Source organism: Takifugu rubripes, chromosome 8 (genome assembly GCF_901000725.2).
Source record: "Takifugu rubripes chromosome 8, fTakRub1.2, whole genome shotgun sequence".
Taxonomy (NCBI): Eukaryota; Metazoa; Chordata; class Actinopteri; order Tetraodontiformes; family Tetraodontidae; genus Takifugu; species Takifugu rubripes.
In genome coordinates this window covers 8463701-8490736 of record NC_042292.1, presented here as the reverse complement: position 1 = coordinate 8490736, position 27036 = coordinate 8463701, and the positions used below count along the sequence as shown (strand labels likewise).

At 42.8% G+C, this 27036-nt stretch overlaps 5 protein-coding genes and 1 long non-coding RNA gene across 9 annotated transcripts; 3 read left to right on the top strand and 3 right to left on the bottom strand.

Moving 5' to 3' along the window:
• The first annotated feature begins 214 nt into the window (after nt 1–214).
• sh3yl1 (SH3 and SYLF domain containing 1) lies at nt 215–9909 on the top strand. The gene is made up of 11 exons (XM_011606325.2): nt 215–350; nt 2492–2602; nt 2852–2965; nt 4111–4175; nt 5015–5127; nt 7618–7746; nt 7829–7973; nt 8051–8129; nt 8211–8276; nt 8992–9024; nt 9191–9909. Coding segments are annotated over exons 1-11 (1065 nt in total). The 5' UTR covers nt 215–349; the 3' UTR covers nt 9400–9909.
• Nucleotides 9910–10297: 388 nt separating this feature from the next.
• LOC105416792 (solute carrier family 22 member 13) lies at nt 10298–15541 on the bottom strand. Of its 3 annotated transcripts, none has more exons than XM_011606388.2 (10): nt 15145–15541; nt 14368–14465; nt 14119–14273; nt 13277–13445; nt 13095–13197; nt 12706–12848; nt 11720–11931; nt 11274–11382; nt 10959–11204; nt 10298–10536 (listed from the first exon to the last, which is right to left on the bottom strand). In XM_011606388.2, the coding sequence occupies exons 1-10, from the start codon at nt 15373–15375 to the stop codon at nt 10473–10475; spliced, it is 1530 nt and encodes a 509-aa protein (XP_011604690.2). In that variant the 5' UTR covers nt 15376–15541; the 3' UTR covers nt 10298–10472. The 3 variants fall into 3 exon arrangements, with proteins under 3 accessions (XP_011604690.2, XP_029696245.1, XP_029696246.1); XM_029840385.1 differs by having other exon boundaries at nt 11274–11379; XM_029840386.1 differs by having other exon boundaries at nt 14368–14461; nt 15145–15261.
• Nucleotides 15542–16177: 636 nt separating this feature from the next.
• Nucleotides 16178–18233, bottom strand: LOC105416786 (uncharacterized protein C1orf115-like). The gene is made up of 2 exons (XM_011606326.2): nt 17805–18233; nt 16178–16674 (listed from the first exon to the last, which is right to left on the bottom strand). Exons 1-2 carry the CDS (start codon nt 18111–18113, stop codon nt 16534–16536), a joined length of 450 nt encoding a protein of 149 aa, XP_011604628.1. The 5' UTR covers nt 18114–18233; the 3' UTR covers nt 16178–16533.
• An 87-nt stretch (nt 18234–18320) lies between these two features.
• On the top strand, nt 18321–21180 carry LOC115250694 (uncharacterized). The gene is made up of 3 exons (XR_003889266.1): nt 18321–18472; nt 20776–20876; nt 21039–21180. It is a non-coding gene; the product is annotated as an uncharacterized lncRNA (long non-coding RNA).
• Nucleotides 19181–24226, bottom strand: LOC101075595 (transcriptional-regulating factor 1-like). Of its 2 annotated transcripts, XM_011606328.2 has the most exons (13): nt 24100–24226; nt 22922–23365; nt 22099–22812; nt 21980–22026; nt 21795–21894; nt 21417–21711; nt 21263–21329; nt 21021–21160; nt 20749–20852; nt 20573–20645; nt 20396–20481; nt 20236–20326; nt 19181–19746 (listed from the first exon to the last, which is right to left on the bottom strand). In XM_011606328.2, exons 1-13 carry the CDS (start codon nt 24106–24108, stop codon nt 19742–19744), a joined length of 2175 nt encoding a protein of 724 aa, XP_011604630.1. In that variant the 5' UTR covers nt 24109–24226; the 3' UTR covers nt 19181–19741. The 2 variants fall into 2 exon arrangements, with proteins under 2 accessions (XP_011604630.1, XP_011604629.1); XM_011606327.2 differs by having other exon boundaries at nt 19181–20326.
• A 441-nt stretch (nt 24227–24667) lies between these two features.
• Nucleotides 24668–27029, top strand: lipt1 (lipoyltransferase 1). The gene is made up of 4 exons (XM_003966629.3): nt 24668–24991; nt 25465–26005; nt 26139–26360; nt 26470–27029. The coding sequence occupies exons 2-4, from the start codon at nt 25495–25497 to the stop codon at nt 26880–26882; spliced, it is 1146 nt and encodes a 381-aa protein (XP_003966678.2). The 5' UTR covers nt 24668–24991; nt 25465–25494; the 3' UTR covers nt 26883–27029.
• Nucleotides 27030–27036: the final 7 nt, after the last annotated feature.

Sequence of the window (27036 nt, the reverse complement as noted above, 5' to 3'; positions counted from 1 at the left end):
GACTAAGAACGCCATGTTAAACTGGTGGTGGTACATGAAAATGGGTGGATTGTATTGAAGGTGCATTGAAATGTCCCACTTGCATTCCAGTTTAGTGCTGTGCCTATTTAGAAAATGTGTACAGAACTGTGTCCAGCAGAGAACTGTGCAAATTTGGGTACATTTGTGGGGTGGCAGCCAATCAGGACCCGAGGGAGGCGGGACGGAAAAGGAGGAGGCGGCTTCCAGGACAGGTAAAGCGGAAGTGAAGTGACAGGGGACGGACTTGCGTCTCGAAACGCAGCTCACCTGTTCGCAGGTGGAAATTCTGAGCTAATTGAGAGACAGAAAGGAGGAAAAACAGGAGAACAGTAAGTGGATCGACCCTGAAAGTTTGTTGTGAAAGAACCTTAGAGGTCCGCGTTCTCGCGCCCCCGAGGCTGTGCGGTGTCCGCCTGCTCTTCCAGTCCGGCTGAATCCACCAGTTCTGCGTGGTTTCGGTTCGTTTGTAGCCGAGTCATGTTTGGAATCCCCCCTGCTGACAACATTAGAAGGAAAAGGCTTGAATCTGCGGCGAAACGCGTCAATGTTGGCTGAAACAGCCAAATGTCAGGTTAAATTTCCAGGAGCTGATCAGCTGTCGTGGGAATTATCACATTTCTGTTGACACCGGAGTACTGAGATAATGCTGTAATAATTGTTGCTGAAGTAGATGTTTTAAGGTGTCGGTGATAATGTGGATGAATTGGGAGACCCACCTGTTCTGGTAATTTTTTAAAAATTACAATAGTTCTTCCTCTTTCACTCAACCACGTGACGTATCAATGACTTTTTAATTGCCTCCGTTTAGTACGAGATATAACTCTTCAGTATACTTCTGCGTTCGTAACTACCAATAATGCTGTTAACCATCTAATTTTTTTTTTTTAAAGATGTGTTTTACTTTTGTTCAACGTGCATCTTTGTCAAACATCATTAGTCTAATGGTTCCAAGCCTGTCTTGATCAGCTCCACAGCGACACTGTAAAACATCCCATGACCCAAACTATTCAAAAATATATTTTACACAAATGGGGGAAAATAACCTAAATAGTTGAACCTTCCCATGGTAATTGGAGTCAATTTACTATTTAAGTAAAACCATATTTAAATCTGTTGTGTTTTGAACAGCAAACAGAACCACTTAACCAAACTACTCACTTCTTTTAAGGGAAGCGGAAAAAATTCAATGTCTGGAACAAAATCCTCAGTGAATGGGACCTCCTTGTTCACAACCATGGCCAAGAAGAAGCTTCTGTAGGCTGTAGACCACATAAAAAATATCACCATAAAAACAATCAAAATGGTCATGAATTCAAACTGAAAAGAACCCTCTGTTTGGGAGACTGTAACCTCTGCTGTAAAATAATTGCCAGAACATCGCCAGAGCTTTTGATGTTCAGTATGATCGGAGAGATAAGGAGCTCCTTGAAGTGAGTGGGGCCTTAAAAGTAAATCGTGTTCACGTTCTCTTCCATCACCAACTCACCTCAATCGTGAGAAGGAAAAAAACAAAAATAAAACGCCGAACCCGTCGGGCAGATGGCAACAGATAATCAGAGCGTGTTTGTTGATGGCTCAGACTGCAGATTTCAAAGTTCTCAACCTTGATGAGCAGATTTCCAGTGACATTCCCATTAAGCTCAAGCTTTTGTGCCATCTTTTTTATGGTTAATCATCAAATGTTAGCATCAGAAGTGCTTCATAATAATCACTCTTCGTCTTCAACATTTAAGAATGTGGCATAGTCTCACATCCGTGCTCGGGGGGGGGGGGGGGAAACCCCAGCAATGTTTGAGGTCAAGTGCCTGAATGCTAGTTTCATGTTTGAAGCCCTAAACCAGTAACAGCAGTGTGGGATGGTCGAGAACGGCCTCTGAAATATGCTGCCTGCTGCATCCAGCACATTCCTGACATGTGACACAACTCAGGCCGAGCATCGCACCATCAGCTCAGCTGCAAAATGCTAACAAAGTGCCCCTTGAGCCGCGAATGCTCCGTGCTGGCGCCTGAGCCTCGGCACTCGGAGTACAAATCCTGACAATAACGGAGCTTAAGGAGTTTTTAACAGCAGAAATGTTTGAGGGAATATTTAAATAGAGCCAAAAACTAAACACCACAGGTGGTATCACTAGGGTTTTTTTAAGCTTTCCACAGATTTTAGTGATCAGCACCTGACCTCACGATGATCGTGTCAAGGAAAACCAGGACCAGGATCAAATAGGAGGACCCTCCTGTTGACGGTCACTCTTAAGGTTCAGAAATATGTGTTTGATGTTTGTTTATTTGTCCTTGGTTGCTCTCTGGTCCGCATCTAAATGTGTGCCTGAATCTACAAGAAGTCACGAAGAAACATTTTCCTTCCGTTCTTGACACAAGAGTTTTAGCTACAAACGGAAAGTATTGATTCCACCTCGGAGCAGTTCTGAAATTGTTTCAGCTTTAAGATAACTCGTCTCTCGCTTGTCGGCAGTGAGTAACCCGATCCCGTCCAATCTGAAGTCGGAGGCCAAGAAAGCCGCACGCATCCTGAGAGACTTCACCGAGATCTCCAACAGGAACGGACCCGACAAACTTATACCTGGTGAGAAAAATGAAGAAAAACAGAGGGTTTTTTTTGTATCTGTGAACTGTCGTGGGATTTACAAGTCTGGGGAATATAGTGGGATCCGTTTCCCTTTCGGAGCTGATTGACATCGCCCCTTAAAATGTACATTATCTTCTTAAAAACTGAGATTTCCATCTCCGATGTGACCAGTCCCTTCAACCTACACACTAGCAATGGTGACCAATCGTAATGAAGAGGCCTGAATTTAATGACGTCTCTTTGCAGCCCATGTGATCGCCAAGGCGGAGGGTCTGGCCATCATCTCCGTCATCAAAGCCGGCTTCATGGTCACCGCGAGAGCAGGCAGTGGCATCGTGATCGCCAGACTGGCTGACAGACGTAAGACAAGAGAGCAATACCAATGGTCCCTTTCACCCTGTTTACAGGCAGTTCGGGTCTTTATTCACTGTTTGAGGAAAAACTGTCAGTGTTTCAGGGGTGTTTGTGTTGCCATGCTCACAACCAGCGAGTGCACATTGCCCAGAGGGACATGTGGCATGTACCCATAGTCATCTGATGTATTAATGTTAATTACTCAACTGGTCTGACAACTCGGGCATTCCAGCAGTGGGATTTTAAGATAGCGGCAGGATCACAAGGGGAGAACTGAGCCTCCACTCGTGTCTCATCTGCCCCACGGTGCTGAACCGTTGTGGTTTTGGCCCCCCCTCTTTTTATTTTTTTTTTAAGACAACAGCTGGCCTTTCAACTGGATGCTAAATCCCCGCTTCAGTTATTAAAATAACTATTAAAATATGAGTAGAACAGACGAGCTTTTTAAAAATATTCTTAGTCAGGAAAACATGCACTACCCCGTCTGTGGTTGTGTTCAGCCGTGATCGCATTTTGTCGAGGCCTGTTAACAAATCTCAGTCTTACTTAATTACTTGTAACATTAGAATAACTTTGTAATTGTTGGATTCAGCTCAGGTTGAAGCGAAACCGTCTTTGTTTTTACGCGGCACTTTAATCTTTTTATCTGAGCATTTTATTTGTCTTTGAAATTACAGCGCTGATGTACTTGAAATGAAATAATCAAACTAGGCCAAAAATAATGGAGGCTGAAACAAAGCCCCCAGGACAAGGACCAGGAAGAGCTGGTAATTTAACACACTGGATAAGAATAAAGTAATCAAACTGTCACATGATGCATTTTTAATTCCCCTTGAGTGACGCGTGAAGGCAACTTTAATATAGAGTTGGTGGAAAATTAAAGCCATGCTTGCAAACTGAACTGTTAGCGAGGTAGAAATTGAAATCTGAGCTTATTTTTTATCTTAAACGACCTCCGAGCTGGCAGCGGACTCGCGTTTCTTGATTTGCGTCGTTCCTGTTTGCATCTGCAGTGAACAGGAAGTTATTTACACACGTGACTGTCATTTAGCAGGTGACGAAGAGCTAAAGTGATGCACCGCATTTAGCTTTTGACGCTGTTGGCGTAGCAGTGAGTAACTGACATCTTCATGCCTGACATCTCCGAGCAGGCTGGTCGGCACCTTCGGCCATCGGCATCGCTGGTCTGGGAGGAGGCTTTGAGATTGGGGTGGAGGTAAGTGTTGATGAGAGAAGTCACTATTTTAATTTCTTTATAAACAGTGGAACGTGGTGACTCGGCTATACCTTCTAGACCAGGGGTGGGCAACCCGTGGCTCTCGAGCATGCGGCTCTTTAGTTCCCGGGAGCTTTTTCAAAAATATGAAAATGGAAAAAGTTGGTGCGAATATATTTTTTGTTTTTATATAATTTCTGTAAGAGAAAAAACATGACATTCTTAATGCTGTAAAAATGCGTATAATGAATATCGAATTTCAACATCCGTCAAGATTTACATCGACACACGTTTGTTTCAGCTCGGCGTGGTGCCAGACAGGAGGCTGTTGCAAACAAAGGGGCGGGTGTGTCATGGGCCATGGCTACCACAGGGAAAAAGAAAAAGATAGCTGAGGAGAACAAAGGATTCAACAGTCCTAGGACCAAATTATTTGGCAATTAAACTTAAGGCACCATCGTACAACAGTGCTCATTGGTGCGTCATTCTCTCCAGGATGCGCTGCAGGGAAAATAAACATTTATGCATGAATGCTCATTATGTATTTGTGGCCAACTTATAATATAGCTAAAATAGACACTTTCAGCATGCGTTGACGATATTTTACGGCTTTTAATGTTTTGCGGCTCCAGACAGATTTGTTTTGTTTTTCTGGTCCAATATAGCTCTTTCAACATTTTGGGTTGCCGACCCCTGTTCTAGCCGCTGGCAGTTGTATTTAACTAATGAGAAAGTTGTTTTTTTAACCCTCGTTGTGACCTTCCAGCATAAGAAACTCTTTCTAGGTCTTTGCTGCTGAAAGCTTTAATTCATTAAATATTTTTCTGTCCCTTTCTTAGGTGTCAGATCTGGTCATCATCCTGAACCAGCGCAGAGCCATCGAGGCCTTCACCAAGGGAGGGAACCTGACACTGGGGGGGAACCTGACTGTCGCTGTGGGACCTGTAGGCAGGTCAGCACATCTACCATCAGTCTCTTTCATGGGTTTTCCTTTCTTCGTTAAACATTTTACTGAGTAAATTATTAACTGTGGATTTTGAAGCCTGAAGCGTCCTAATGCTTCCAAACCAGTTGGGTGTCTCTTAGCAACATCCCTTGATTATTTGTGTTCATTAGATGGAGTGTGAAAAGGCCAGGGCGGTGTCCGTAGAGTTTAACTGGTTTTAGCGGAACTATTTTTATTTTTGCCAGCAAGTGAGGGGGTGTGGCCAGGTGAAGGCTCTGGAAACAAAAGCATTTAAAACTTTGATTCTCATTTGTGATTTAACTCCAAAATTTTAACTCCTTCTCTTCCTCATATTTACATGAACATTTCAAGTTGACTACAGGAAAAAATAACAGAGAAATAAAGGAAAGTAAACTGAAAATGTCGAGTTTGAACCTAAAGACGTACAGTAGATGTAACCCTGCTGGCAGATTGAGCACACATGAAATAAAATGGATAAAAAACCCATCAGAACATGAAAAGAGCATCCATTTTCCACTTTCAGGCCGAGCTCGAGGCACCGAGTGCCTTTATAGATCCACGTAATCTAGTGTGTCTCTTTCAGGAAGGTCAGGCATTTTTAACATGCAGTTCAATGGTGAACGGGGCGTCTACAACAGTAATAAAGCTCAGAGGCCAGTGGTCGACTGTAGTTGAGTACTGTGGCCTGCTGGGTGATGTACACACCATCACCATAATCAAGTACTGGCAGAAAAGAAGCTGATATCAGAAGCTTGTGAGCTCTGAGAGAGAAACGTGGTTTACGCAAAACCTTTTGAATCCAGTGACTGTGCTGCGCTTCCTTAAAGAGTCATGACTGAAGACGATTCAGGATGCTGCTGGGTGATTCTTAAAAATCCTATAGATGATTGCAGACTACTTTTTCAGTCCAGTTACAGAGAAGGATATCAGTTGAAACAGAAGCGCATGAGAGCACCACTGTAACTGTCTGTTTGCAAGTTGGTATGAAATGGGGAAAAAATGTTTCGAATGAAACTTCCTCAAAGCCCCTAGAAGGAACCTGATTGGTTGGTTGGAACAGTCTCTACTCAGAGAAGGAGCGCCTTCTAGTGGAGCATGTGTGCCAATGTGAAACTGAACTATTGCCTTTCTCAGGGGTTTGGACTCTTTTTGAGGATTTCCACCTTTCTGAAAGTAAAATGGTCGGTGGGATGGATATAAAGATATAGGCAATATTGTTTTTTTTGTTATTTTTAACCATTTTTATTTTAGCTCTCAAAACAGTTAAGGTTTTGTTTGTATTTTACATTACTGTTTGAGAAAAATTTGAATATGATTAACTTTTAAAGCAGCCTACAGTCAATCTCAGTTAATGAGTGGGGAGCTGTGATCTATATGATTAGGCAGAACTATGCTTTCACATGGCTTCTCCTGTTACTGCTCGCATATGTATCAACCAGAGCTGAGTTTATTAAAATCAATATGATTCTTAATACGAGCTCTATCGCCCCATGGAGATACCTGCTGAACAACAAACTGAATGAACTCCTCTGAAGCATCTGGTTCCTCTGTGTTTGCCTCCTGACCCAGGCTGTTTTATATTCTCATTCTTTTCCACACTTTTGTGATCACTTTTCTTTTCTTTTTTGCTACCATACATGTCTGGCTCACAGGTGAATCTTAGCAAGACTGACAGCGCTTTCTATTGGTGTCGAGATCTGCATTCTCTAGCGATAGTGACACGGCAACATAACTGTGTCTCGTTGGTCAACGAGAAGCTCATTCCAGATAGGTGGAGTCAGCGCCAGCAAACAACCATCAGAGCTTTTTTCATCGCAATAGAAATCACCCAACAAGGATTTTCAAATATACAGAACATAGATTTAGTATTGACGTGTGTGTGTGGCAGCCAGGTATTGAACATTTATGTTAATACGGAACAAAGTGTTGCATTTAATTGCCAAATTTTATGGAATGGGCGAAACCTGTGTTTATTCCCAGTTCCAAGAAAGCATGATTGTAGAGCAGAGTCTCATCCCAACCTGCACTTTCTTATTCAAACAGTGATAATTAGTTTATAAAACAACACACCTCCAGGTATCCAGAAACATTTGGCTCAAATCTCCACTGCTGTTGCCAAGCAGCGGAGTGTTGTGTTAACAGCGCGGGAATGTGGTTCAGCTGATCAGATGGTATCACAAACATGGATCAAGAAACAGAAAACCACTCGTGATGATGGGCTTGTGTTTGTGCTTGGGCAGTTTGGGCTCAGGCCCAGTTCTCCTCCCACTGACCTTTATGGAGTGAAGCCTTAACTCTTTGAGCTTGGAATGTAGCACAGTTGTTTGCGTAGATTAGGTTTCCTGCCAACATCACACGAGCAAGACGGAGCAGAAAGGTTCTGCGGTCATGGTAATTGTTCTTTTGTGGGATTTTATGATTTTTTTTTTTTTTTGTATACGTAGGGTTCGTAGATTAACAACACTGTCTTTGCAGGAATGTCGCGGCCGATGTTGCTCTTCGAAGCACAGCAGCGGTCTTCACGTACTGTCGATCCAGAGGTTTGTTTGCCGGCATTTCCCTGGAAGGGTCTTACCTGATCGAACGCAAAGACACCAACAGGAAGTGGGTCTGACAGCAGTCTGTCACTGCATTTAAGTCAACTCGTAGGCCGTGGCCTCCACGTCTGGGTGTTTCTGATCCGCAGGTTCTACTCCAGAGACGTACGTGCATCAGGTATTTTAAACGGAGACGTGGAGCCACCACACGAGTGTTCTGATCTTTACCACATCTTGGAGGAATACACCGAGGCCTACACGGCCGACTGGACTAGCAAGAATATGCGTCCCAAGGTAACAGAGGCCATTATAGAAATAAATTCCTGTGGTCCAGGAGACAATTGATGCAGTGTTTTGTTTTGTCCTTCCAGTCTTCTGGTCCTCCATCCAGACCTCCAGCTCCTCCTCAGCAGAGAGCATCAGCCAGCTACAAGCCACCAGCAGCGAACGGTGACAGTGATGCCTTTCTAAATGCGACCATTTGCTGCTTCTGATGATGCTAAAAGTGCTTGACTATTTTTATGAGTTTAGATGTGACTACTGGAAGGAAAAACGCCCTCTACCCGAGTGTCTCCATCTACAAGTCTGATACCTCGAGTAAGTTCTCAACAGGACTGTTTTAGTTCTATTAATGTTTTACAAACAAGTCTTTTATAATATTATTAACCTGTTAATAATTACATTTTACACCCTGAGCAGGCCTGTAGTTTATGTGATGAAGTTAAAATGGAAACACTCAAAGGAAAACTTACAAAAGTTAAAAAAAAGTATAATTTCAACATTTGTTTTCTTAAACTGTGTCTATGTGAAATTGTAACATTTAGCAAGAATATGGGAAATTCACTTTTTTTCTCAAAACAAATTGCCAACTCAAAACCTTAAATTAAAAAATGAATCATGGGAATTTTAAATGATGAAAGGTAAAGAGATTTAAAAATTACATGATTGGACTGTTCCTTTAAACATTTAAAACAAAACCCCGAGCGTCTTTGAGTATGAGGGTTTGGGGGATTTAGCTCCGTCTAGTGTTCATATATTTAAGACGAAGGCAAATACAGGCAGAATTCCGTTCCGATCTTAGATTATTAATGATGGTGTAATCTGATTAGTGCCACTCATTTTCCAATTCTTTTCATTACTCAAATTAGCCTGTTCATATTAAACATCATCATGAGCGTTCAGGGCCTGCAGCAATGTGTCAAATCCAAAATATTTCCAATTTATCAATTTTCCATCTTGTGAAAGTTATTTGGGGCCTATTTTTTGCAGATTAACTGTTTTTTAAAGTTTTAATTCTGTTGTGTCATTTCAGGTCAGTTTGCCTCCAGGAACTCTCAAAACTTGGGTACAAAACCTAAATTCAAACATATTTGAGTCGTGGTAGTGCTTTCGCTGCTCAGTGTTTGATGGGAGGATGATGATAAATGGTTTCAGAGTCATTGAGGTTTGATAGCTGGTGAAGGTATGTAGAAGCTTGTGAGGAAATTAACACTCAATTTATATTCCTCCAGAGGACAGACCAGCAGTCTGCGGAGCCACTGGACAGCTGGTTGTCACGGCAACCCACCCGTTCACTGGCCAACAGCCCGGAGACCTGAGCTTCGCCCCCGGTGACCGCATCACAGTCATCACCAGGACAGACACCCAGAACGACTGGTGGGAGGGACAGCTGGCCGACGGGAGGGTCGGCATCTTTCCCGCCAACTTTGTCACTTTCTGACGTTTGATCTGAAATATTGGAAAAAACAGAATGAGGATTGAAGTTTACTAACTTTACTATTCTCTTAAATTGCAAACACCAACCAGACCATACTGCAAGCTGACTTTTCTAGGTTATTTAAGTTATTTGGGAAGAAAAATATGTGTATATGGGATATTTCAAGGTGTTTAGTGCTTAATTATGAAGTTGTGAGTGAAAGTGATTCTTTATATTGATTCAGAAGAAGTCTTTATAAACTTTTGCTTGAGCGACAAAGGTTGTAAATTTTTTAAAAATGTGGTGTTTTTAACTTAAATTGCCAATTTTCATTTTTTTGGACCTTTTAGTCTTGACTTAAAGGAACTTTAAAGGTGGGCCGATACTGTTTTGGTTTGTTTCATCTTTTTCTGGCATTGATTGTTGGGGAAACAACATTTAAGTTACCTAAAACTGACTTTCTCTTTTCAAACTTCATTTTTACTCCACAAATGTAATTGAAGCACAACATGAACCGTCTGGTTTATTTTAGTTTTGGTATGTCAAAGGATTTGGTCTAAGTTGTTACTTTGATTTATGAAAATGTTTTTTTGGTTGTCTATATATTTGTAAGGGGATAATGAATAAACAAATTTTCTATTTAAACAGAGATATATTTTTTTAATTTAAATCACATCACATCCTTATTCACATCATCATGATTGTTATCAAACCTGCTCCCTCAGGTTGGACAAACCCAATTCATTGAATCTTTGTGTTAATTATTGTTACATCATGTCCTATATCCGAGGATCCCATGTCCTTCTCCAGGTTGTGGTTTAATCGTGTGTCTTGTGCAAGTGTGAAAATAATTAACAAAACTAATTTGGCAAAGAAACCCGCTTAATCAGCAGTTGCACTGCAGGGGGTGCTGACACTGCAATTGCCGAACAAAACCATTTCATTTAATACTCTATACAGTTAATTAGTATGGGTGACGCCCACTTTATAACAGCAATGACTTTTAAAAAAAATAAAATGGGAACTTTAAACTCGGACGGGTGTTTGAAAATCTGAATCATGTTATTTCCTGTCGTTCTCAGTTGCTGGACGGCTGTTCATAAAAGCCCAGTATGGGGTGTTTTCGCCTCACTCCTCTCTGGATGGAGGCTGTCTTTCTCCCTGGAAGTAGAAGGGGGGGGGGGGGCAAAAATGAAAAGTCTCTTCAAAATAATCAACACAGACTGAAAGAAATGTGACTTTCCTGTTTGATTAACAGTTTTTGTTGCAACATGATTAAAACGTTGCTTCACAGCATTGTGTATAATGATCTTTCCTTTCCATCAGGAGAGGTCATTCAAGTTAAACACTTTAAGCTTATTAGCTTTGGATATTGGAGTATAATTGTAATGCCAAATAAGTGACAACCCAGGTGATGAATTAAATAATACCAACGGCTACTGACTGAAGACTAAACATCACGGTAATATTCCATCCTAAAGTCTCTTGTTTTATGACCAAAGCCCAAAGGAGGCTCCGTTTCCCCGAGATTGACTGGAGGAGACCAGACTGAAGGGATCTAACAAATATAATATACTTTTCACCTGACAGATGGTACACACGCTGGAAGGATGGGGAGTGACTGCCTGTCACAGTCCTCCACCGAATCAGGAAGTTGGGTACCACTCGTTTCTGGCAGCATCAGACACAGCCCTGAGCCTATGATTGGGCCGCTGCTGTACACCACCAAAGCAGCCACTGAGATCATTCCATGTGGGTGTGTGAACAAGAGGGAGTTGGCCAGACAGCCAATACGAAAACTGAGGTTAACCAGGGAGACGCAGCGCTGTCTGGATCAAAAAGAGGGGGTGAACAGGATGTGATGTCAGCAGGCTAAACGTCTTGTATATTAAGCGTACCTGATCACAGTGGGAAACAGCTCGATACTGTACAGCACGGTGATGAAGGAGGCACCCAGAATGCAAAGTTTGCCCAAAAGAGCCACACTCAAAACCAGTTTTGGCTCTGCTGCAAAAGAAAACTGATCCATAACCTGTCATCATGTGTTTTTGGTCTACAAACATTAGTAAATTCAATATCTACAGTTAGAATAACAGTAGGTTTCTGTTGATCACATTCCTCTGGAGAGTAAATTATGATGCTGATAATACACTGCTGTTTGCATCTAAAGCCAATTAACAGCTAATTATCGATGCTGTTGGGGTAAACTGACCCTTATTCAGCAAATAGCATATTTTTACCATTCTGTTAATGAAGCAAATCATAATTTAGAGAATACAATTCCAGTATTCTCGAACAACATCCTTTAACTTCCAAGCTATCGAAACTTGCAGCTGCAGCTCACTGTTGTATCTTGAAAGGAGCAGGGTCAGAAAGCAGGCCGCCCCACTCAGGAACAGAGTCAACATCGTGAGTGGACGACGTCCCATGCGAACCAACGGGAGCAGCAGGCAGGGGATCTCTGACAGGCCAGAGAAGAACTGAGCCACGAACACATCGACGCTGAAGGAACCGATGTTCATGCAGATTCCATAATATGTCAGAGCTGTTGCTGCGCTGCAGAATCCAAGAAGAGAGACCAATGTTTCTAAGATGTCAGGAAATCAGAGCAATTTTACACAATAATCAATGTGTGCCAGCATTCTATTGGATTTCAAGCAGCAGATAATAAGTCTCATTCAGGGAGGAATTCAGTGGCTGGAACATTGGTCGTCTCACATCTCTAAAACACAAACTAGCAGTGATGATATTGACAGAAGCTGGCCTAATCTTCAGGATATTGTCTGAGGATATTATCTCATTTCTAATAAGAGCATCAGGGTGGTGCAGTGTGGTGGGTGGAATGCTTTTCTGCGTGGCGTTTGCATGTTATCCTCGTGTCTACAAGGTTTTTCTTGGAGACAAGCAGATTTTTGACTCTACACTGATCTCAGGTGTGAAAAAGAATGTGAGTGGTTGTTTGCCCTGTTTTAGCCTTCCAATGGGCTGGCAACTTGTCCTGGGGGTACACCACCTCTCGCCCAAAGGCAGCTGGACCAGGCTGCAGCCCCCTGTGACCCCACTCAGGGATGAAGAAGGCAAAGATAGATGGACGAAATGTAGGCAGGGCTGCTTCTAATGTATGATTCATGGCTTGGAGACAGTGGTCAAAGGGCAAGTTGTGTGTGTCTTGGATGTTAAACAACAGCCAAGGGTCAGTACAATATTGACAGGCTTAAGACACATTTTTGTTGATTTTTGAAATTGTCGACTTGTTATTATCTGCAGGCCTGAAAGTCTAAATTTATCTAACGATTGTTGCACGTTTCTTCTGTCCTTATTACTCTGAACCTCAGGTAGCTCATGATGAGCAGTCGCAACAGAACCGTTGGGTGTTTGAAGGGAAAGTAATCGCACGAGGCGAGGTCTCCAGGAAGCCTCTTCTCCTGGACTTCATTGGGCTTCTGCAAGATGGACCAGGCTGAATCCAAAACCTGCATTTAGACACATAGAGACACTTTTGGCTCATGCTCTTTACAAGAAGGCCGCAAAAGGTAACGTGTCACCAACATTTTGAAAGCAGGATAACTCAAAGCGAAGTCTCTTTTTTTGGAGTATTTTGAGGAATTTCTTGCAGGACTACAAATAATCAAAATAACGCGGGACTCATCTAAATAACTTGAGTCAGTGACTCAGAAACAACACGTGCTAAAGGTGGAATCAAGTGATTGCATCGTTACCAGGTCCAGAAAATGTTTATCTTCCGGGCTGTTGTTCCGGTAACGCTCCAGAATATCCATTCTCTTTTTTAACAACAACCAGCGTGGAGACTCTGGGATCGAACTTAAAAGGCAAACAAAAACAGTTGTTTTCTTTTTCAGTGCAAATAAATAAAATAAAGAAAGGCGGTGTGCACACATACAAGAAAAGTGGCAGACAGGCAAGCTGAGGCAGAGACATGGAGAGGTGTAGTTTGGTCAAGGTGGGGCTGAGCCAGGCCAGCAGAGCTGTGGCCATCGTACCAATGCTGAAGCAGCATGGTAGGAAGGCCGATGGCCAAAGCCGGGCCTCGGGGTGCGCCCACTCCACCGCTGCAACACAAAGTACAATTGTTGTGGTCAAGGTAACTTAGTGTAAACAAGTAAAATTAATGATTTCCATGGAATCAGTTCTATTCCAGGAAGGGGAACCAATCATTTTGACCTCTGCCCTGTCTTCTAGGATAAGATAAGATAAGATAAGATAAAATAAGATAAGATAAGATAAGATAAGATAAGATAAGATAAGATAAGATAAGATAAGATAAGATCAACTTTATTGATCCCACATTGAGGAAATTCACATGTTACAGTAGTAGCCAGTGGTACACAACACTAAAAGAAAAACTACTGTATTATGTTCTGTACATTACTATGTACATTATACATTATATACATAGGGAAAATTATATACAGAAGGGAATATTATACTATATGAAGAAAAATAAAAGTGCAAATAAGAGTGGAATTGTGGCATTTACAGATTGCACAATATGTTGCAAATATGTTGTAAATATGCATAGAAAAGAAAAACAATCTAAGGAATTATCTGAAAATATATAATATAAGAAAATATCTGAGTCACATGTTCTTTATCATGTTTTTCACGATGGTCTAGCAGAACGTAACAAAGACAACCATCAACCAAGGTTGCAGGTGGAGAAAATGATATGATATGAAAAGGGATCTTAAACTAAAAGAATAATGTTGACAAGTGAGTTGTTACCAAGACTGAAGGAGCTCGTGCTGAGACAACAGAAGCAGACACCGGTCACGCAGCGAAGCCCGAGGTAGAGTAGTGGCTGAGGAAGCATGGCAGGCAGAAGGGCGCAAATACTGTCCGCGCAAAGACACACCAGCATCAGCGGGCGCTTACCATACCTGCACTAACGAGAAACATCATCCACCGGTGACGTACAACGGCTGAGGGAACTAGCTGAGAAGTGAAGCCCTGCAGGAGCGACGGGGGGAATACCTGTCAGAAATGGCTCCTCCAAACAGAGACCCCAGCAGCATCCCAACCATGAAAAGTGTCTGGCTGCAGGACAGCCAGTCTACCCAACCACATGCTGACTGACACAAACAGAGACAGGCTGTTATCAAAAGTGTGTATCGACCTGCACAACCCAAAAGTGACACTATTAATGGAAAAAAATGGAAAAGGGAAAGCATTACTTCTTGAGTACCAAAATGCTCATTCTAATGGTAAAGTGGGGCCATTTTAGCTGGTTCTCACAACTTTAAAGGACGGTTTGAGGGTTAAGACCTGGCAGAATTGGGTTGAGGTGAAGGCTCAGGGGATTCGGCCTCGGCTTGCAGGCTTGTTAGGTTTAGGGGAGAGAGATGAGTAAGGCATTATGTCTGTTAATGTCCTCACAAACAGAGAAATATGCTGTTTTCTACAATCTTCAGAAAATTGAAATTGATTGAAGGTTGTGAATTGATCAGTGTCTTTCTAAGGAACATCCTGTTGGTTTTGTCCTCAGTTGAGACTTAAAACTGTTGCACACGGACAGCGAATACATTTTCATTTTGTTTATAGACCAAAACAATCAAATTGCTCAATTGAAAATGTAATTTGCCAGGTTCCAACTAAGTCAGGGTTTTTATTCGTATGATTTAAATCAAAGTCTTAAAGCAAATGAGAAATCTTAATTGGGACCACTCACAAAGTTTTAACAATTTAAGGTTTCAAGTCAAATAAATTTGCCAAAGGTTAGACACATCTGAGCTTTTATAAGTTGTCGCTCACGTTTTGGATCCCATTCTTCATCCACCAATCGGCATCACCTTCCGCGGGCCACGGCTGGTCACTATCCGCCCCTGGCAGGAGGGATCCGTTCGTGACCGTGAGGTTGCTGTGGCGACAGCTAGTGGCGAAAATGGCATCCGTAAAAATGTCCAAAAAGAAGATCAGAGGATTTAATAAAAACAAGAGAGCCAGACGCCAGTAGACAGAGCGCTGCAGCGGCGCCAGGTACATGTCGGCTGTGTTTGGAAGAGGGAAAAATCAAACGTGTCGGGGTCCAGGTAAAAACCTAAAGAGCTTCAGGAGCTCCTCATGTCATTGCTTCAGCTCTGTTTGTTTGGTTTAACAGCTGCTGCTGTCAGGCACAGAGTGGTCAAGCAGACAAACACTGACACAAACAGAAAGGCTCCTGTTTAAACCTGACCTCTGAAGTTTGGGCCCCGCCCTCTCCCTGTTTACGTATCTTTTCACCGCAACAGCGCCATCTTCAGCCCTGCTTTATGACGTTTAGCTTCAAAACTGCTCATGCCGGGTTAATATTTCTGACACGTTCAACCATTTGATTGCGATTCCATTTTTCATTAAACTCTTCAGACTACAATGATAAACAATGCTGATTTAATGCACCTAATCCAGTTTTAGTAACCTTTAACATAATTCCTGCTGTAAGATTGTAATTCAGGAATAATTAGTTAATTTGCACCCAGGTTTTAGTGATATGTAACTCACTATGCTGGACTAAGTCATGTCATCATCATTGTCAAGATATTTTATTAAAATGAATCAAAAGTGCTGTCCACGATGAAATCCTGCAGGATTACTGCAAAACTGTTCTATTCCACCTGATACTGCTCATTATCACGTGAAACCAGATGTTGACATCTGACAGAGGTGAACAGTGAATGAGAGGTTTGAGGACCCTCGACATGAGATGTGTGTGTGGTTGTCTGATCTACTGTATTAAAGTGTGGCCGGATATTAGCTTAGCCACGAGTCAGCTTCTCGGCTGGCGCTGTGGAAAGGATAAAGTCGCTTGTTTGTACAATAAAATTCAATCTTTATTGAGAAAAGGGGTTAGGGTGAAGGGTGAAGGGTCAGAGTGAGGGTTAAAGGCTTTTCTATGACTGTGCAGAAATTGGGAATGACACAGCAATAATGGGAATGCTTGCTCTGAAAACCTCCACTGTGAATGTTAGTATTAAAAATATTTTGAAAGTAATATTATTTTATTCTGAAATGTTCAAAGCAAAGATTTTAAACTTAAAAGTCTTTCGTATAAAATGTGCAATGTAGACATTCCGGACATCCCAAAGGACAGTTTGTACATTATTTATCTGTGTTTGTGCCTTCGGCGGACGTCCTTAAACGCATCTTCTGGTTGTCCATATCCCATCACGCCACATTTCCGTTCGTTTGGAAGACTCCCGTCGCAACGGTGGACATTGCGTAGACAGGGGTGGCATAAGGGGAAGCCGTGTTCTGTAAACCCACCACCAAACAACGCCAGCAGAAACGCAGCGCCTTCCCCACGTTCTGAAAATACAAATCACTTTATCCACTCAGGCATTTTTTATGGATAAATAGAATTATTTTACATCTAACTAGAGAGGGGTGTCAAGGGACCAACTATATTCTAAAAACATAAAGTAACACAGCCCACTTAGGTTTCCCAGATCTGTTGCTCTGACTGAAGCAGGATAAATCATTGACACAACTGCAATGGAGCGTAAAAATGATCGGCTACATTCAGAAAATATTTCTTCATGGAAGTCGAGGAAAGGTGTGTGAGGGTGAGACTGCTGAGGTGACGGTGTGTATTGTGCAACATCTCTGAAACCAGACCATCAGATCTATGGATCCCCAATGGTGCAGAGCATTAAAGAGCACGGCAACAAATAAGGGGAAAACCCTGTCAGGTGCTGGAGATACTTTGACAGGAGAGACACAGGAAGACCTCTATGGTAACAGGAAGTGAGGTTTACGTTGTTAATATCCTCCACCGATCCATCTGGACCAGGAGAGCCCGGCCGTGATGCGGCAGACACAGCTACAAAAACTGTTGGAGCACTAGGGCCGCAGAGAATTTCAAGCCTTGCTTTGACGTTATGCTGACCACAAAGGTCTGGAGGTGAAGCTGCGGCAGTGTTGATCGCCTTAACCCTCCGAACAAGACGCCACCAGACGAGGGCCAGCTCGTCCCACAACTGTATCTTCACAACCAAGCGTTGAGCATGAAGCTCCGTCAGTTAGAAAAGGTCCAATGTGCTTTTCCGAAGGCTGACGAAGGCAAAAAAAGAGGTCGTTTTCTGCATCTTCAATAGTTTTATCAAATTGTTTGGGCTCTGCGTCAATCCCTCGGGGTCAGAGGTCAACACCAGTGTGCTGAGTCAATGTTTAACTGCCTTTTATTTTGTAGTTTTCACTCATGTCCCAACCGTCTCACAAAAACAGGAAATATTTTGGACGGGAGACAAAATTGTGATGATTTTACACAAATAGTTCTATTTGAATTGAAGTATAAGTAAGCATATGTTTAAGTAGTGGAAAACAGACATACTGAAGTCTACATTCTTGTTTTATGCATTTTAGATTTATCATTTAGAAAACTGTATGATGGCCAACTGGCTGAAGTCTTGAGGTCAGCTGACATTCAGTCTTCCTACCTTCCTGTATTTCTTGTAGCGTTGCTTCTTTTTCCTCTTCTTCTCCTCCTTCCTCTTCCTCTTCTCCTCCGCTGACTCCTCGATATCCTGCTCCACCTCCTCGATCAGAGGCTCGTATCGGTCTGGCAGAATGGAGAAGTAAACTTCTTTGGAGCATTTCTGTTTGCTTGCAGTCGAACCTGCGGCCTCCTTCTTCGTCTGTGCTCCCATTCTGCCGTCCTCCTCCACAGCTCCACGGCGTTCCTCTGGTTTATCCTCTGACCTCCTTGTTGTCTGGCAGGAGGAACTTTGGAGCGAGGAGGAGTCCATTTTTATTAGTAGCCTGGAGCTCCCAACACAGGAAACTCTCCAACATAGAACACTGAAAACAAAACAGGATTAGTTAAAGAATGTGGATGCGGTTCAAATGAGATCCCTGAACCTTTTGCAGCATTTTTGTATTCTGTTTGTTTAACAGAATAAACACTGCTGAGTCAACACCCAAAACAAGAAAAACACGTCAAAGTCTGCTTGAAACCCTTTTTAGATACTTTTTGACTTGAAATGAGCTGAACTTTGATAACAGGATGAGATATTATCGGTCGCCTGACGTTACCCAGACTGAGAACAGAAGCGACACCAGACGAGTACGCGACCAAGCTAACATCTCTGTGAGGCCACAATTGAAAGTACAGTATATTTAAACTGAAGATTCGTGTCATAGTGAGCAGAGGCTGTAATGGGTGTTCCTGATGGTGTGATACTGTACGATTGTTTGGTGACATGGTGACATTTACATTTAGGCAGAGGTACTCGTTAGCCTAGCAGCAAGCCCCTCAGTGGGAAGGGTGCAAGTACAAGTTTGCAAAATGCTCTTAGTTTGGCATAAATATGATAAATATTTATGATAATTACAACATTAATGCTCCACAGAGGTGATGGCAATAGATTTTTTTCCCTTCTTAATCAGACAGGAGCTAATGAGAGCTAATTTATATCAACTGTGTGGATAAATGTGTACCTCTGCAGAACTGCAGGTATCCACAAGAGGGTGCTAAAATACACGGATTCAATCACAGCTTTGTCACGTTGAGCTAATCATCTAACACAAATCAACAAACTACGTTGTTTCAGTCATAAATATTGGCAACACCCAACACCTGCACTGTAGCCAAAGGTCAAAGGGCTTGTCCAAGGGTTGATTTAAAGTAAACAGGAGATGAGGTCTTCCTGTCAGGTCTTCCTGCTTTCAAATACTGGAAACAAACAGCCTAGACTGCTAGGCTTCTGTCTTTTTTGACATCGCCTATTGATGGACACAAACACAAGGCAGAGTATCTGTTATAGCAACCAGAATTAACTCACTTCTCACTCATTTCCTCAATGAGACAACAGTGACAGATAATCCTGAACTTTATTATGTTTGGAATTCTTCTGCCTTCACTGAAGCTGAGCTCAACCTCAGAGGCCCAGAGGGAACAGACAGAGTAAAAAAAAAAAAGACAATACCAGCCTGAGCTGAAAAGTCCAGAGATCTTCTCAGTCCAGTCAGTGCTTTTAAAATTAAGAAATATACAAATAACAGAAACAGAGGAGCAGCCGCAGGCTTTAATGCATAGTTTACTGATAATGTATCACGTGTTATGAAAAGTATGGAGGAAATAAAACCGCCATCAAACATGTTTCATTTCCTCATTCATAGAAGAACACACCTGAATGATTCATCAGAGCTTTTAAAACATGTGTTGCAAACATCATAGATTTTTGGATCAGACTTAAATCATCATCCTACTCCAGAATCAACGTTTTAATCAATATAAAAATCATCATCAAGCAAAGTGCAGGACTGGTGGATCCAGGGTCCACCTCATTCAGAACTATGATGATCTTTTCTCAGTCGTTCTGGAGCTTCGGCTGACGACGGCTCGGTCTTTGTTGGATTCCGTGACCTTTAACCTTTAACCTGGACAAATAGGGAAAAAAGAAGCTTGATCATGATTTCGAGGGTTTAGTTTGACCTGAGTTCTGTTGGAAAGAAGAATAAGCTGAAGTGGATGACACAAACAAGAGCAGAGCTGACTGAAAACTGATCAAACCCATCCAAATAAAGCAGGTGGAAAATTGAGTCACTGAGGTCAGACCGCACTCATAGGTTGACGCGCTGAAATGTCAAGTCACAGATCATAAACCCAGTGGCTCTGACAGGAAGTGTGTAATGTGTGTATGTTTCAGTGTGTATTTGGTGCTGCTGTGTGTTTGCGTGTGGTGCTTTGTGGATTCTGGTTTCAGTGGTTTTTTCACTTCGAGCCTTTAGTTTCATTTGTGTTGACAACGACTGACCTGAAACACAGAAACAACTAACGATACAGGAACTCCACCGCAGAACAGAACTTTGAGTCCAGCCACTGTTCTACTTTTGACTGTTGAACTGAAATGTTAAAATAAGTCTCACGGTTGATGGTCAGTCCTCTTGAGCTGGCGCTCATCTTCTTCTTCCACAGATAATAAAACTCCACACACTCAGAGACGGACTTGGTCTGAACCTGAGCACACAAAAACATGTGAACACGCCTGCAAAACCTGGGGGAAACTTCAACACGGAGGAATCGTACAGCTTTCTGGATCCTGCTGAAGTCTTTTTGATGGAGCTGCAGCGATTTAACCAGCAACCTCTTCTCAGCTTCACTCCAGCTGACCTCTGCAATCACATTTGAGGCTAAATGATAAACGATATCAGGAACGTTGTCACAATACTGTTGCAGTAAACACATAAATGTGTGGGTGTGTACGTTTGTGCTGTCGGCCTGCGGGGCTGCTGCTGTTGTTGGTTTCAGGAGTCGACAGCAACTTCTCAACTGCCAGCTGAAAGACAGAACCCAAATCTGAGCTCATCCTCATGTGGTCTTAAACAACAACAACAACAACGACTACTACTACAGCAACAACAACACCAGTGGGTTCTTACCAAAAAGTCTCCTCTGCATTGTCTCAGGATATAGAGAGAAGACTCTGGGCTGGTTCCACCTCCTGGCACCACGCTGGAGCGAGCCATCAGCAGCAAAGCTTCAACTACACAAGTGCCCATCAAAATAGGTGCAATTGTGAAAATATTGAAAGGATTTTATGTGTGTGTGTGTGTGTGTGAGAGAGAGAGAGAGAGAGAGAGAGAGAGAGTGAGAGAGAGAGAGAGAGAGAGAGAGAGAGAGAGAGAGAGAGAGAGAGACTGAGACACTCTACCTCTCTGCTGGTTGACAGGAAGGTCCATTTCTTCCCACGCAGACCAAAGCTGAAGTGCATTGTGGGAGTCAGCGTCAGCGTGTCTCTTCTCGTGTAGAAGTGGGATTTCAGCCTGAAATCCTCGCCCCACATTGATCTGCCTGTGATTGACAGTCGCGTGAGGAGGTGATCAAACACGGGCATCTTTTCTGTTTTACATACCTGAAATGATTAGAGAAGCTTCTTTAAAAATGTGTCCTTACGGCTGATTGGCTCTTGTCCTTAGTGTTCCGGGAGGAGGAGAGTTTGTCTCCACGGCAACGTGGTCACCTGTATTTCACAAATGAAGTTTAACAGCAAATCTTTTTTTGTGCTTTAGAGAATATTTGGAGCGATTGTGGTTTTATGCTAGCTCACCAGGTGTGTTGTGAAGCTGTATTGTCTGCGCTCTCTTCACCCTCCTGCTGGTAAGGGAGCAGTACAACCCTGGACCCGCCCTGACGGGACACAACATGGGTGGAGGGGTGTAGTGTCTGAAACTGACACCGTTGCCCATGGATGCGTCCTCATGTAACAGGCTCTGATAGAGCACACCTCTTCTGGAGGCTGGAAACATACAGCTGGCTTTCTTATGAGCTCGTCCTTTGGAGTGGACGGGCACGCTGACGGGCATCACTGTGGAGGTGGAGGGTGAAAGAGAGAGGTCCTCATTCTGTGGAAAAAAACAGCAAAGCCTCAAAACAGCCACAAGGGGCAGCATTTGACACACTGTGCACATTCACGAGGAGCACCAACCTTGCTCACGCACGCCGATCTAATGCCGCTGTGGGAGCGCATGTGTCCGTTTAAAGCCGGCAGACTTCGGAAATCTCGCTTACACACTGTACAGAGCAACCTGTAACAGTAGCAACTTTGTTGAAACAAAGAATAATCCACATAATGTTAATCTCAAATGAGCCTCCACAGCTCTCAGGAGATACCTGCAGACGGGATCCTCAACGCTCTTTTTAGGTTGCGGACATTTTTTCTAAAACGGAAAAGATTTTTAAAAAGGAAGAACTCAAGTTTCATTGCGTTTGTAAAAACATTTGTTGCTCACAGCTGCACTGACACACTCGGATACCCAGTGTGTCCAGTCTGGTGGACAGTGTTCGGCAGCTCTTCCGTGATCTTCTCTCCATGTGAGCCCAGCAGGAAGGCTCGGGGATGGGGAACTGCAGCCGGCCTCTTGGGTCATGACCTGCGGACACAGACCATTGCTGGAGCACCTGGCTGTGTCGAAGAGCCCCGTCTGGTCCTGAATCAGCTCATATTGGCTCAGTAAAGGGTGGTTTGTCTGGTGGGGGGGAGGCTGACTGGTGTAGCTGTCGCACTCCTGGAGACCACAGCTGCTCAATTGTCCAAATGTTTGTGGATATATGTTCCTCGATTCCTCCCAGGGTTGAATTGGAGGGCTGGATAGAGTCGGGGTTTGGGGGTACTGAGGACTTGGACCTGGAGTTGTGGGGCTACAGAAGGGCTGGGGGGCTGTGCTCTGGTAATACTGGGTGCTGAAAGCTTTTTCAGTCGATGATGAGCTAAAATCCATCAAGTCCCATCGTCCCAAGTTGCCTTCTCCAGACACGGAGGCCTGGGGAGAGCACTCCAACAGTGTTGCTTCCAGAGACCTACAAGGATCCTGAACTGGACAGAGACCATTAGGTTGCTGGTACACGGTGCTGGTGGGTGGAGCCTGGGCGTTACAGGACAGTCTATTTGTACATCCCAGTTGACCTTGTTGGTTGATCAGACCCGTGTTGAAGTGGTTTTGATTCTGCAGGTGGTGATTTTAGTTTTAGTGAGACAAATTGATCTGCTGGAATTAGATCCACAAGATTTCTGCTTGTGTTTTTTTCTGTTTTTGGAGAAAGATAGAATCTTACCTGGTACAAGAAGTTATCGCTCCCCTGGTGGTAGGGAAGCTCAGTTCTTCTGGTCCAACCAGAATCAGGATTCTGGTTGTAGACTTGCTGCGGTGGGGAGAGGAGCCTTGGGGATGATAGTTGAGGCTGTGCTGCAAATTGGGGAGCTATCAGGTGAGGTTGTTGTTCAAAACTGGATGTTAGGTAGGGATGGGCACAGACGGGCGAGGTTAACTGTGACCCATTTAGGTGAGGGGGGGTGATTTGGGGCAGAAGGACGTGAGGAGATGGTGCCTGGCCCAGATTAAACTGCTGAGGTGGGGTTGCCTGGAATTCAGCTGCCATGTGAGGGGGGGTTTCTGGTGGATTCGAGACATGGTGAGACGTCAGACAATCTGTCGCTGGAGGATCCAGAAGGTGGGATGAAGATACCTGGTTCTGGGGTATGAGTGGATAGGAGGGTACCTGGAAATGAAGCAATCCAGAATTTTATCAGTGTCATAAAGCCAGTGTAATATAACTGGGACAGAAATGCTGTGGCCTTGGCAAAAAATACAGAACAGTGGTTTGTACAGCGGAAACCAAAGCCTATTTGTTAATAAATGGAGAAGGGCAGCACATCATCTCACTTTAAGGCAGTAACAAGCAAAAAATTCAACAAAAGCGTAGAAAATACATTATGTATTTTAAATTGCTTCTTCTTTGTCATTTAAGTTTTCTTATTGACGCTGTGTTCGCTGAATACTGAATTCACAATTCACAAATTGTTCCGTAACATTAAAACTAAAACCACACAGTACGATTCAAAGAATTCACACATAGAAGTGATTCAGACTCAGTGTCTCTTAAAGGGACACTAACTAACTTCATTATGCATAGACGTAACTCAAACAAACTAAGTTATTTTTATGTTTCCTGGTAACTTTTGAAAGATGCAATTTCAAGATTTTTTAACTGTCCATAAAAGTCAAAAGAAGAAAAGTTGGGCGTTTCCTGTCATTTCTTCTTAAAGCTGCCAAAATGTGATAACTCTCAAATAATTGAATTTAAATACAAAATTAAGTATGTCAAAATAAATACCAGTAGTTACAAACAATAAAAGCACAAAAAGAATATTCAGTAAAACAAGTACTTAATTATCATCTTTCTACAAGAGTTACTTCTTTATTCTTTTTAGAAAGAAGTAAAAATACTCTCACCTGAAACATCACTGATCGACTGACTGACTCTCTTTGGCGTGTGTGTGTGTGTGTGTGTGTGTGTGTGTGTGTGTGTGTGTGTGTGTGTGTGTGTGTGTGTGTGTGTGTGTTGTGTGTGTGTGTGTGTGTGTGTGTATGTGTGTGTGTGTGTGTGTGTGTATGTGTGTGTGTGTGTTCGCGCGTGCAAGGATGTGGTCACAAGTTCTTCCTCTCTCTCGCAGTCTCTTCTCGGTGCTTCTTCCTCCTGATTAAGCTGGTGAGATGAGGAAATATAAGAGATAGACTTTTTCTATTTCAATGTATTTTATGTTCATTTGCATTCAAAAATGTCTAAAATATATGATTTATAACTGTAAGATTTGAAATATTACAAATATAACAAAATATAACAAATGGTGGTAGATAGCTTGGTTTGCTGGTGGTGCTATACATAACATTTTTCTTTATGGCTTCTATTTTTCTATTTCTTTCATTTTTTCTATTTAGTCTATATATATATATTTATATTTCCTTTAATTTAGATCATGTTATCATAAATTAACTATTCATCAGACCGGAACCAATTTTAAAATGCCATGTAGAACCCGTGGTGGTGAAGAAGCAGCAAGAAACACACTAACCGGAAGTACAATAATCATTCCTTCAAAATAAGATGACTCGTGGAAACGCAAAACTCTGATTGAACTATGATTTCTTCACTTCATTATTTGCAGCCAAAGTTATATATTTACGTGCTGTAAATTACCACAGACTATTATGGCACCTCTACCTTTGTATGTTTTACAGCTTCGCATTATTATGTTATTAGTTATACGTTTATCTTGAACATCTGGAACGGAAGTGATAGCTTTGACTGTGGTCCGGCGGATCTTCGTTCCCCCCTTTGAGTCAGGTCAGACGAACATACTCAACTAAATTCTGAAGTTTGTTGTTATTAATCGATGAAAATTTGAGTTAAAAAAAATTCTTTTAGCGAATTTAAGTTCGCTTGTTATTTTCTCGCTGTTAGGACGAAATATAAGATCGTGCTTAGAATGACTTTGGTCATGTTACTAACCACAGAAAATTGTATTGTGAATGTCATGTGATTTTTGTCTATTTCGACTTTTTCTGTAAAGACAAGTTATTTTATCGGCATTTCATTGTTCTTGACTTTTAAATGACAAAGTGTTTAATAAATGATTATCACGCAGATTGACGCAGCCTCAGTGGTTTAAACCAGTTTACAAAAACAGATTGATTATTTTATACGAAACATACTTGTTAACTTACATTGACAGATTATATTTAATGTTGTTGCAATCAGAATGTCACTTGCAGCTGGACAGAATATATTATATTATAAATATATTTAAACATTTGAAGGAGACCCAGCTAAGAGAGGAAACCGCCGTGATGTCGATCCTCAAGAAGACGCTGTCTCATGTTGGAGGCTGCTGTCGATCCAGCGCCCAGTCAGTTCGGACCAGCTCCGCATCCAGCAGTGGCCTGTTCAGCGGTGACAAAGGACTGATCTTACGTTCGCAGTCCACTGATGTGTATCAGAACCTGGCCCTGGAAGACTGGATCGACTCGAACGTGGACCTGCAGCAGCGTAGCATCCTTCTGCTCTGGAGGAACCGTCCAGCTGTGGTCATTGGACGTCATCAGAACCCCTGGGCTGAGTGCAACCTGTCATTCATGAGGAGGGCTGGAATCCCTCTGGCCCGTAGGCGGAGCGGTGGTGGGACTGTCTTTCACGATCTCGGGAACCTTAATTTGACCTTTTTCACCTCAAAGAAAGCATACGACCGGCAGAGAAACCTGAGGGTCATTACGGAGGCTCTGCAGAGGATAAGACCAGAACTAGACGTTTGGGCAACTGACAGATTTGACATTTTACTCAACAGACACTTCAAAATCTCAGGTAGTGTTTAGAGACAATGTTAGATGGTATTTTGACATTGGATTTTGTTCATTTCATTGGGGTGATTGGGATTTACAATGTTTTCCTGTTCATATCTGTGAAGTTTTCATTGTCGTGGATGGCGTGTTTGCAGGCAGCGCGTCCCGACTGGGCAGGAAGTCGTCCTACCATCACTGCACTTTGCTGTATTCTGCTGATCGTTCCGCCCTGACTGCTGTCCTTCGCCCTTCTTGTCCTGGTATTCATAGTAACGCTACACCCAGTGTTCCCTCGCCTGTCACCAATTTGCTGGAACATGCTCCAACACTGCAGTTAGATGAGCTTCTGAATTCAGTGGTTCACCAGTACCGGACAGGTACTGAACTGTTTGCATGAAACTCGAGTGAATGGTGCCCTCTGCTGATCACAGATTGCAAAAACAGCCCCAAAACATGACATCTTTTTTTCCTCTTCTAAATATTCAGAGTTCAACTTCAAAGCCGAATCAACCCTTGTTGACCCAGATGATGAATCTGCTTTTCCTGGACTTGGGCAGGCAGCTGCAGAGCTCCGTAGTTGGGAGTGGATCTTTGGTAAAACGCCCAAATTCAGAATCCAAGCTACTCTGAAGCTGGTGGACCATCGAGCCTTTTCTCACAGCTCAGGACAGCTTCAGATGACGATAAAGAACGGCGTTATTGAGAGCTGCGAGCTGGACGTCCCAGCTGACTGGCTCCCCCGGCGGTTGTGCAGCGAAGTGAGCAGCGTGCTTGTGGGTGAACGCTTCTGTCGGCATCGAGCAGCTGCGTCTGTCGCCACAATGCTACGATGTGAAAATAGCGATCTGCAGGACAGACTTGCCAACCTGTGTGATGCACTGGTGGCCGCTATGGGCTAAAATCAAACAATGAAATAATTGTCCGTTTTGTTTTTAAAATAAATTATATCTGATCTATTCATATTGTTCCTTCTGCCCCTACAGGTTGTCCCGTGAAACTTTAAACCCGAATGGATTTCAAATTGTTGCTTCCAACTTATATATAAACAAAAAA

What these genes read in the sequence shown, in the direction of transcription:
- sh3yl1 (XM_011606325.2), top strand. An exon ending in GCTGTGGGACCTGTAGGCAG is followed by an intron (nt 5,128 to 7,617) that starts GTCAGCACATCT and finishes CTGTCTTTGCAG; the next exon opens with GAATGTCGCGGCCGATGTTG. An exon ending in CAGGAACTCTCAAAACTTGG is followed by an intron (nt 9,025 to 9,190) that starts GTACAAAACCTA and finishes ATATTCCTCCAG; the next exon opens with AGGACAGACCAGCAGTCTGC.
- LOC105416792 (XM_011606388.2), bottom strand. Translation starts at nt 15,375, where the DNA reads ATGTACCTGGCGCCGCTGCAGCGCTCTGTCTACTGGCGTCTGGCTCTC. An exon ending in GGAGGAGCCATTTCTGACAG is followed by an intron (nt 14,274 to 14,367) that starts GTATTCCCCCCG and finishes TCGTTAGTGCAG; the next exon opens with GTATGGTAAGCGCCCGCTGA. An exon ending in CTCATCATGAGCTACCTGAG is followed by an intron (nt 11,932 to 12,705) that starts GTTCAGAGTAAT and finishes TGGATTCTGCAG; the next exon opens with CGCAGCAACAGCTCTGACAT.
- lipt1 (XM_003966629.3), top strand. Translation starts at nt 25,495, where the DNA reads ATGTCGATCCTCAAGAAGACGCTGTCTCATGTTGGAGGCTGCTGTCGA. An exon ending in CAGACACTTCAAAATCTCAG is followed by an intron (nt 26,006 to 26,138) that starts GTAGTGTTTAGA and finishes GCGTGTTTGCAG; the next exon opens with GCAGCGCGTCCCGACTGGGC. An exon ending in GGTTCACCAGTACCGGACAG is followed by an intron (nt 26,361 to 26,469) that starts GTACTGAACTGT and finishes CTAAATATTCAG; the next exon opens with AGTTCAACTTCAAAGCCGAA.
- LOC101075595 (XM_011606327.2), bottom strand. An exon ending in GCGATAACTTCTTGTACCAG is followed by an intron (nt 22,813 to 22,921) that starts GTAAGATTCTAT and finishes CACCACCTGCAG; the next exon opens with AATCAAAACCACTTCAACAC. An exon ending in GATCGGCGTGCGTGAGCAAG is followed by an intron (nt 21,712 to 21,794) that starts GTTGGTGCTCCT and finishes TTTTTTCCACAG; the next exon opens with AATGAGGACCTCTCTCTTTC.
- LOC105416786 (XM_011606326.2), bottom strand. Translation starts at nt 18,113, where the DNA reads ATGGACTCCTCCTCGCTCCAAAGTTCCTCCTGCCAGACAACAAGGAGG. An exon ending in GCTACAAGAAATACAGGAAG is followed by an intron (nt 16,675 to 17,804) that starts GTAGGAAGACTG and finishes TTGTATTTTCAG; the next exon opens with AACGTGGGGAAGGCGCTGCG.